Source organism: Entelurus aequoreus, linkage group LG11 (assembly GCF_033978785.1).
Source record: "Entelurus aequoreus isolate RoL-2023_Sb linkage group LG11, RoL_Eaeq_v1.1, whole genome shotgun sequence".
In the NCBI taxonomy this organism is placed as follows: domain Eukaryota; kingdom Metazoa; phylum Chordata; class Actinopteri; order Syngnathiformes; family Syngnathidae; genus Entelurus; species Entelurus aequoreus.
The window spans coordinates 13,830,145-13,841,501 of NC_084741.1; the positions used below are offsets into that span (position 1 = coordinate 13,830,145).

At 33.2% G+C, this 11,357-nt stretch overlaps 1 protein-coding gene across 2 annotated transcripts in view; it reads left to right on the forward strand.

Annotated features, from left to right (window-relative positions):
• Nucleotides 1-522: 522 nt before the first annotated feature.
• sbk3 (SH3 domain binding kinase family, member 3) overlaps nucleotides 523-11,357 on the forward strand; it is a 22,451-nt gene continuing 11,616 nt past the window's right edge. For both annotated transcript variants that reach the window (XM_062064128.1, XM_062064130.1), the window contains exon 1: nucleotides 523-696. In XM_062064128.1, the coding sequence (XP_061920112.1) occupies nucleotides 691-696 (6 nt within the window). In that variant the 5' untranslated portion in view covers nucleotides 523-690. The remainder of the gene's footprint in view (nucleotides 697-11,357) is intronic.

Below are 11,357 nucleotides of genomic sequence, written 5' to 3' on the forward strand. Positions count from 1 at the left end.
ACTTCACTGGTGTTTGTTTATATAACGCCGGGATGGTGAAGACTGTAAATAACAATGTTAAAGTGGAGCAGGATTAAATATGAAATGTTGCATAATTCCGTGGGGAGAAAGACGAGATGATGAAAGTTTAGTGATGGAAGAGGTTTCTGGCTGCAAAGTCCCCAAACGGCGCGGGCGCATCAATGCGGCCTGGCATATTTCACGTCTTCATTACGTTGCCCGCGGCGACGGACGTGGCATGAAAGTGACATGAGACCAGAGCCGTCTTCGAGCATCGAGGCACGCTTGACTGTACTCTGTAATCCCCGTAAGAGGCAGGGATCAGGACTACAGCTCGTTGGCCCACGCCGGCCATTCCCGCCATTCCTGCTGATTAAAGCAGGAATTCCACACGGGGGGCGCGGAGGAGAAGATGGAAAGAGAAGGAAAGAGAGTGACAGGAAGGCTGGAGGTGACAGATTGGAAACAGGGGGGCAAGAGTGCGGCCAGGAAGTGGAGGACAGAGAGGAGGGGGGGGGGGGGGGGGCATGGCGGCTCAGACCTTTGAAATACTTTCAAAGCAGCAGGAGGGCTGCGGACACTCTTGTTCCCTGCAGTCGGACACGACAGGGACAGAACTCGGTCATTGCGGAACCTTCTGGAAGACTTGGTCTCAATCCAAAGTTGTCCGCCAGGAGCTGGGAAAGTAACATGACAGTGAGTACCGTAGTAACATGACAGTGAGTACCGACCAGGCTGCTTTTCCAAAAATGATTGTCATGTTTTGTCACGCTCGTGGTTTCATTTCCTCGCATTATTCCTCACCGGGTTGTTTGTGGCTGCAATGTTTACGGTCGCCTAGCGATGTTGCCGATAAACAACGTCCCTTCTGTTCGCAACATTGCTTCAATGCGGAACTCAAACATAACGCAATGAATACTTCAATGCGGAACTCAAACATAATGCAATGAATACTTCAATGCGGAACAACGAACTCAAACATAACGCAATGAATGAATGAATAACAAATATATACAAAAGTCAACAAAAAAAAAAAAAGATGACTGCAAGAACATTGGAACTGTTTTCCATACCAAAAGCCAGTTTTGTGATATTTTAGAATACCATATATATATATATATATATATATATATATATAGTTTTTAAATGCATGCACAAATCCTTTAATAGTTATAGTATATCTACAGTAAATACATCATAGTAAATAAGCTAAATATAACAAAATAAATTGCATTATATATACACATTTTAATATATATATATATATATATATATATATATATATATATATATATATATATATATATATATATATATATATATATATATATATATATATATATATATTAGGGATGTCCGATAATATCGGCCTGCCGATATTATCGGCCGATAAATGTGTTAAAATGTAATATCGGTTATTATCGGTATCGTTTTTTTTTTTTTTTTGTTTTTTTTAAAATTAAATCAACATAAAAAACACAAGATACACTTACAATTAATGCACCAACCCAAACAACCTCCCTCCTCATTCACACAAAAGGGTTGTTTCTTTCTGTTATTAATATTCTGGTTCCTACATTATATATCAATATATATCAATACAGTCGGCAAGGGATACAGTCCGTAAGCACACATGATTGTGCGTGCTGCTGCTCCACTAATAGTATTAACCTTTAACAGTTAATGTTACTCATTTTCATTAATTACTAGTTTCTATGTAACTGTTTTTATATTGTTTTACTTTATTTTTTATTCAAGAAAATGTTTTTAATTTATTTATCTTATAATTTTTTTTTAAAAGTACCTTATCTTCACCATACCTGGTTGTCCAAATTAGACATAATAATGTGTTAATTCCACGACTGTATATATCAGTTGATATCGGTATCAATTGATATCGGTATCGGTAATTAAAGAGTTGGACAATATCGGAATATCGGATATCGGCAAAAAGCCATTATCGGACATCCCTAATATATATATATATATATATATATATATATATATATATATATATATATATATATATACACATTCACACATTTATATACATATATATATACATACATACATACATACATACATACATACATACATACATACATACATACATACATACATACATACATACATACATACATACATACATATATATATATATATATATATATATATATATATATATATATATATATATATATATATATATATATATATATATATATATATATATATATACATACATACATATATATATATATGCTGGAATTAAAATTTTCCTGAGGGAACTCTCCTGAAAGAATCAATAAAGTACTATCTATCTATCTATCTATATATATATATATATATATATATATATATATATATATATATATATATATATATATATATATATATATATATATATATATATACATACACATATATATATATCCATCCATCCATCCATTTTCTACCGCTTGTCCCTTTTTAGGGTTGCGGGGGGTCGCTGGAGCCCATCCCAGCTGCATTCGGGCGGAAAGCAGGTTACACCCTGGACAAGTCGCCCCCTCATCGCAGATACTGTATATACAGTTGTGCTCATAAGTTTACATACCTTGGGAGAATTTACAGTGACATGCGGTGAGGTTCATGGCTGGTGAGGCACTGACTTCATCACAGTCAGATTTACAAACATATGAACCCTAAAGAGCAGGGGTGTCCAAACTTTTTCCATTGAGGGCCGCACACGGAAAAATTAAAGCATGTGGGGGCCATTTTGATATTTTTCATTTTCAAACCATAACAAAATATATGGATTTTTTATTTATTTTACCTTAAGGGGTCCCAGGGACCATAAAGGGTCGCAGTCATTAAAATGTTAAAAATAAGTCAGATTATTATCTTTTTTTAATTATTTAACGCTTACAGTAAATCTCTATATCAACTTCAAGTTGATATAAAGTAATACAAATTTAAAAAAATGTTTTATGGCTTTTCTGTCAAAAACAACTACGTTTTTTTCATAGTAAAACTGAAATATGCAGTATTTAGTAATTAGAGCCCTAAAAGATCAATAATGCAGGACACCATTGATTTTAATTATTTCATATTTTTGAGTTATCACAGTGAAAAGATAAATAAAAAATCACTAAATATATTTGGGATCCAAAAGGCGCCCCACTCATAAAGTGATACATTTTTATTAGGTTTTTCTTTTACTTTCAACACTTAAGTTACGAGATCAACTTCAGATAAATCTGTCCATTTTATGCTGGAACTATTATTTTGTTTGTTTTATGCGCTTTTGTCAAAGAAAACTTTGATGTTTTTATATGGCTACTACACAATATATGCAATATTTACCACATAAAACATTTTAAAGTGAAATATTTGAAGTAATTGGAGCCCTGAAAATAAGTCATTATAACATGGATTTTTTGTCATTATATATTTTTTTGGAGCAATGGCAAAAAAAAGAAAAGTGAAGAAAGACAAAAGAAAAAAAACCCTCCTGCATGGCAGCTTTTGTGTCAACATAGCAACATTACACTTTTTTTAATGTTCTTTTATATTTTTACAATAGTATTTCCAGAATGTGTGGCGGGCCGGTAAACAATTAGCTGCGGGCCGCAAATGGCCCCCGGGCCGCACTTTGGACACCCCTGCTAAAGAGTATCTTATTCACCATGTGATTGGCAGCAGTTAACGGGTTATGTTTAAAAGCTCATACCAGCATTCTTTACACAACTGTAGCACACAAAAAAGCACATTTAATAAAAAAAAACATTATTATGGTCTTACCTTTCTTGCTGGACATCCACACAGCCAGCCTTTGCGTGTGTACCACGCCGTTTGAAAAGAACGGGTCTTCTGTCCCGAAGTCAAAAGCAAACCTTTTAGCTCCGGCGTTGGTCTAACTTTAATTATTACCTCCTGCTTCCATTGAAAGTCCAGTTTAGAAAACTGTTTTATTTTACATATGTAATCCTCCATGTTTTTAATAAAAGTTCAGGCGAGAGGAAATAAACAATCGCTGCACTTATTGCTAACTTTTTTTTTTTTTTTTTTCTTCTGCGGCCGAGGAATGATCTCTGGGATCACTACCGCACTCCACCGACAATTTCGACTCTTTAAAATTCAAAATTCAACCGAAAAAAAGGAGAAAAACTAGCTAATTCGAATATTTTTATGGAACATCCTTAGTAATTTTTCCTGATTAAGATTCATTTTAGAATTTTGATGACATGTTTTGAATAGGTTAAAATCCAATCTACACTTTGTTAGAATATATAACAAATTGGACCAAGCTATATTTCCAACAAAGACAAATCATTATTTCTTCTAGATTTTCCAGAACAAAAATGTTAAAAGAAATTCAAAAGACTTTGAAATAAGATTTAAATTTGATTCTACAGATTTTCTAGATTTGCCAGAATAATTTTTTTGAATTTTAATCATAATAAGTTTGAAGAAATATTTCACAAATATTCTTCGTCGAAAAAACAGAAGCTCAAATGAAGAATTAAATTAAAATGTATTTATTATTCTTTACAATAAAAAAATAAATTTATTTGAACATTGATTTAAATTGTCAGGAAAGAAGAGGATGGAATTTAAAAGGTAAAAAGGTATATGTGTTTAAAAATCCTAAAATAATTTTTAAGGTTGTATTTTTTCTCTAAAACTGTCTTTCTGAAAGTTATAAGAAGCAAAGGAAAAAAAAGAATGAATTTATTTAAACAAGTGAAGACCAAGTCTTAATAAATTCTTTTTGAGTTTTGTCTCTCTTAGAATTAAAAATGTAGAGCAAAGCGAGACCAGCTTGCTAGTAAATAAATACAATTTTAAAAATAGAGGCAGCTCACTGGTAAGTGCTGCTATTTGAGCTATTTTTAAGAACAGGCCAGCGGGCTACTCATCTGGTCCTTACGGGCTACCTGGTGCCCGCGGGCACCGCGTTGGTGACCCCTGCTGGACATTATATACCTCAGCTAACTAAACTATGCCATAGTTTACTTAGCTGATATAATTCATATAGCAATACAGTCTCACTGCACAGCAGCTCAGCAGTTAGCCGAGTCATTGTGCACAATCCATGGTGAGGCACAAATCAGTGACGTGCCTCAACTGGCTGCTGACCACCGCACCGTCTCTTCTCAGCATTTGAACGGCAAATGTGAAAATAAAAATAAAAATAATCTAAAACTGGTGAAGTTAAATGGAAAATAACTTTAGTATAATCACATAATATATATAATTATTATATAATATAGTTATATAATCATATAACTATTTTAAAAAATTGTTTTCTTTTTACTTTTTTTTCTTTCCATGATGGCAGGTGAGGCGGGGCCTCACCTGCCTCTACTGAATGCACGTCACTGAGAATGTATGTATTCTTGGCCATTCTTCAGAGAATATGAATGATAACACAAAAACCTTTCTTCCACTCATGCTTAATGGTTGTGTGAAGCTATTTATTGACAAACAACAATGTTTACTCTTTTTAAATCAAAATGACAAAAGAAAGTACCCAAATGACCCTGATCAAAAGTTGACATACCCCAGTGACTTTGATCTGATAACATGCACAAAAGTTGACACAAATAGCTTTGAATGGCTAATCAAGGTTCCAATCCTCACCTGTGATCTGTTTGTTTGTAATGAATGTGTGTGTGTAAAAGCTCAGTGAGTTTCTGGGCTTCTGACAGACCATTGCATCTTTCATCCAGTGCTGCACACATGTTTTCATCTATGTTTTATTGGTAAAATTAAAAAAAAAAAATGTACGACTTGGTTTTAACATTTTTTTGGACTGAGACCCTTTTGGGTCCCTAGAACCCTTAACATAGACCACAGTTGGTTTTGCCATAACAACTGGGTTTTCTTTGACCAAAAAGGTACGAAACCTGAACAAATTAAATCTATGTCAACAGATATATCCAAATTTGATCTATATTTTAGCGTTTGAGTAAAAAAATATGTACAACTTGGTTTTAACACTTGTTTGACTGAGACCTTTTTGGGTCCCTAGGACCTTTAACAAAGACCACAGTTGGTTTTACCATAAAAACTGGGTTTTCTTTGACCAAAAAGGTACGAAACCTAAACAAAATAAATCCATGTCAACAGATGTATCCACATTTGATCAATATTTTAACGTTTGGATAAAAAAATATTTAAGACTTGGTTTTAACACTTTTTTGACTGAGACCCTTTTGGGTCCCTAGAACCCTTAACGTAGACCACAGTTGGTTTTACCATAAAAACTGGGTTTTCTTTGACCAAAAAGGTACGAAAATTGAACAAAATAAATCTATGTCAACAGATATGTCCAAATTTGATCTATATTTTAGCGTTTAGATAAAAAAATATTTAAGACTTGGTTTTAACACTTGTTTGACTGAGACCCTTTTGGGTCCCTAGAACCCTTAAAGTAGACCACAGTTGGTTTTGCCATAAAAACTGGGTTTTCTTTGACCAAAAAGGTACGAAAACTGAACAAAATAAATCTATGTCAACAGATATGTCCAAATTTGATCTATATTTTAGCGTTTAGATAAAAAAATATTTAAGACTTGGTTTTAACACTTTTTTGACTGAGACCCTTTTGGGTCCCTAGAACCCTTAACATAGACCACAGTTGGTTTTGCCATAACAACTGGGTTTTCTTTGACCAAAAAGGTACGAAACCTAAACAAAATAAATCCATGTCAACAGATGTATCCACATTTGATCAATATTTTAACGTTTGGATAAAAAAATATTTAAGACTTGGTTTTAACAATTTTTTGACTGAGACCCTTTTGGGTCCCTAGAACCCTTAACGTAGACCACAGTTGGTTTTACCATAAAAACTGGGTTTTCTTTGACCAAAAAGGTACGAAAACTGAACAAAATAAATCTATGTCAACAGATATGTCCAAATTTGATCTATATTTTAGCGTTTAGATAAAAAAATATTTAAGACTTGGTTTTAACACTTGTTTGACTGAGACCCTTTTGGGTCCCTAGAACCCTTAACATAGACCACAGTTGGTTTTGCCATAACAACTGGGTTTTCTTTGACCAAAAAGGTACGAAACCTAAACAAAATAAATCCATGTCAACAGATGTATCCACATTTGATCAATATTTTAACGTTTGGATAAAAAAATATTTAAGACTTGGTTTTAACACTTTTTTGACTGAGACCCTTTTGGGTCCCTAGAACCCTTAACGTAGACCACAGTTGGTTTTACCATAAAAACTGGGTTTTCTTTGACCAAAAAGGTACGAAAATTGAACAAAATAAATCTATGTCAACAGATATGTCCAAATTTGATCTATATTTTAGCGTTTAGATAAAAAAATATTTAAGACTTGGTTTTAACACTTGTTTGACTGAGACCCTTTTGGGTCCCTAGAACCCTTAAAGTAGACCACAGTTGGTTTTGCCATAAAAACTGGGTTTTCTTTGACCAAAAAGGTACGAAAACTGAACAAAATAAATCTATGTCAACAGATATGTCCAAATTTGATCTATATTTTAGCGTTTAGATAAAAAAATATTTAAGACTTGGTTTTAACACTTTTTTGACTGAGACCCTTTTGGGTCCCTAGAACCCTTAACATAGACCACAGTTGGTTTTGCCATAACAACTGGGTTTTCTTTGACCAAAAAGGTACGAAACCTAAACAAAATAAATCCATGTCAACAGATGTATCCACATTTGATCAATATTTTAACGTTTGGATAAAAAAATATTTAAGACTTGGTTTTAACAATTTTTTGACTGAGACCCTTTTGGGTCCCTAGAACCCTTAACGTAGACCACAGTTGGTTTTACCATAAAAACTGGGTTTTCTTTGACCAAAAAGGTACGAAAACTGAACAAAATAAATCTATGTCAACAGATATGTCCAAATTTGATCTATATTTTAGCGTTTAGATAAAAAAATATTTAAGACTTGGTTTTAACACTTGTTTGACTGAGACCCTTTTGGGTCCCTAGAACCCTTAACATAGACCACAGTTGGTTTTGCCATAACAACTGGGTTTTCTTTGACCAAAACGGTACGAAACCTGAACAAATTAAATCTATGTCAACAGATATATCCAAATTTGATCTATATTTTAGCGTTTGAGTAAAAAAATATTTACAACTTGGTTTTAACACTTGTTTGACTGAGACCTTTTTGGGTCCCTAGGACCTTTAACAAAGACCACAGTTGGTTTTACCATGAAAACTTGGTTTTCTTTGACCAAAAAGGTACGAAACCTGAACAAAATAAATCCATGTCAACAGATATATCCAAATTTGATCAATATTTTAACGTTTGGATAAAAAAATATTTAAGACTTGGTTTTAACACTTTTTTGACTGAGACCTTTTTGGGTCCCTAGAACCCTTAAAGTAGACCACAGCTGGTTTTGCCATAAAAACTGGGTTTTCTTTGACCAAAAAGGTACGAAAACTGAACAAAATAAATCTATGTCAACAGATATGTCCAAATTTGATCTATATTTTAGCGTTTAGATAAAAAAATATTTAAGACTTGGTTTTAACACTTTTTTGACTGAGACCCTTTTGGGTCCCTAGAACCCTTAACATAGACCACAGTTGGTTTTGCCATAACAACTGGGTTTTCTTTGACCAAAAAGGTACGAAAACTGAACAAAATAAATCTATGTCAACAGATATGTCCAAATTTGATCTATATTTTAGCGTTTAGATAAAAAAATATTTAAGACTTGGTTTTAACACTTTTTTGACTGAGACCCTTTTGGGTCCCTAGAACCCTTAACATAGACCACAGTTGGTTTTGCCATAACAACTGGGTTTTCTTTGACCAAAAAGGTACGAAACCTGAACAAATTAAATCTATGTCAACAGATATATCCAAATTTGATCTTTATTTTAGCGTTTGAGTAAAAAAATATGTACAACTTGGTTTTAACACTTGTTTGACTGAGACCTTTTTGGGTCCCTAGGACCTTTAACAAAGACCACAGTTGGTTTTACCATAAAAACTTGGTTTTCTTTGACCAAAAAGGTACGAAACCTGAACAAAATAAATCCATGTCAACAGATATATCCAAATTTGATCAATATTTTAACGTTTGGATAAAAAAATATTTAAGACTTGGTTTTAACACTTTTTTGACTGAGACCCTTTTGGGTCCCTAGAACCCTTACATAGACCACAGTTGGTTTTGCCATAAAAACTGGGTTTTCTTTGACCAAAAAGGTACGAAAACTGAACAAAATAAATCTATGTCAACAGATATGTCCAAATTTGATCTATATTTTAGCGTTTAGATAAAAAAATATTTAAGACTTGGTTTTAACACTTTTTTGACTGAGACCCTTTTGGGTCCCTAGAACCCTTAACATAGACCACAGTTGGTTTTGCCATAAAAACTGGGTTTTCTTTGACCAAAAAGGTACAAAACCTGAACAAATTAAATCTATGTCAACAGATATATCCAAATTTGATCTATATTTTAGCGTTTGAGTAAAAAAATATGTACAACTTGGTTTTAACACTTGTTTGACTGAGACTTTTTTGGGTCCTTAGGACCTTTAACGTAGACCACAGTTGGTTTTACCACAAAAACTTGGTTTTCTTTGACCAAAAAGGTACGAAACCTGAACAAAATAAATCCATGTCAACAGATATGTCCAAATGTGATCTATATTTTAGCGTTTAGATAAAAAAATATTTAAGACTTGGTTTTAACACTTTTTTGACTGAGACCCTTTTGGGTCCCTAGAACCCTTAACATAGACCACAGTTGGTTTTGCCATAACAACTGGGTTTTCTTTGACCAAAAAGGTACGAAACCTAAACAAAATAAATCCATGTCAACAGATGTATCCACATTTGATCAATATTTTAACGTTTGGATAAAAAAATATTTAAGACTTGGTTTTAACACTTTTTTGACTGAGACCCTTTTGGGTCCTAGAACCCTTAACGTAGACCACAGTTGGTTTTACCATAAAAACTGGGTTTTCTTTGACCAAAAAGGTACGAAAACTGAACAAAATAAATCTATGTCAACAGATATGTCCAAATTTGATCTATATTTTAGCGTTTAGATAAAAAAATATTTAAGACTTGGTTTTAACACTTGTTTGACTGAGACCCTTTTGGGTCCCTAGAACCCTTAACATAGACCACAGTTGGTTTTGCCATAACAACTGGGTTTTCTTTGACCAAAAAGGTACGAAACCTGAACAAATTAAATCTATGTCAACAGATATATCCAAATTTGATCTATATTTTAGCGTTTGAGTAAAAAAATATTTACAACTTGGTTTTAACACTTGTTTGACTGAGACCTTTTTGGGTCCCTAGGACCTTTAACAAAGACCACAGTTGGTTTTACCATAAAAACTTGGTTTTCTTTGACCAAAAAGGTACGAAACCTGAACAAAATAAATCCATGTCAACAGATATATCCACATTTGATCAATATTTTAACGTTTGGATAAAAAAATATTTAAGACTTGGTTTTAACACTTTTTTGACTGAGACCTTTTTGGGTCCCTAGAACCCTTAAAGTAGACCACAGCTGGTTTTGCCATAAAAACTGGGTTTTCTTTGACCAAAAAGGTACGAAAACTGAACAAAATAAATCTATGTCAACAGATATGTCCAAATTTGATCTATATTTTAGCGTTTAGATAAAAAAATATTTAAGACTTGGTTTTAACACTTTTTTGACTGAGACCCTTTTGGGTCCCTAGAACCCTTAACATAGACCACAGTTGGTTTTGCCATAACAACTGGGTTTTCTTTGACCAAAAAGGTACGAAAACTGAACAAAATAAATCTATGTCAACAGATATGTCCAAATTTGATCTATATTTTAGCGTTTAGATAAAAAAATATTTAAGACTTGGTTTTAACACTTTTTTGACTGAGACCCTTTTGGGTCCCTAGAACCCTTAACATAGACCACAGTTGGTTTTGCCATAACAACTGGGTTTTCTTTGACCAAAAAGGTACGAAACCTGAACAAATTAAATCTATGTCAACAGATATATCCAAATTTGATCTTTATTTTAGCGTTTGAGTAAAAAAATATGTACAACTTGGTTTTAACACTTGTTTGACTGAGACCTTTTGGGTCCCTAGGACCTTTAACAAAGACCACAGTTGGTTTTACCATAAAAACTTGGTTTTCTTTGACCAAAAAGGTACGAAACCTGAACAAAATAAATCCATGTCAACAGATATATCCAAATTTGATCAATATTTTAACGTTTGGATAAAAAAATATTTAAGACTTGGTTTTAACACTTTTTTGACTGAGACCCTTTTGGGTCCCTAGAACCCTTAACATAGACCACAGTTGGTTTTGCCATAAAAACTGGGTTTTCTTT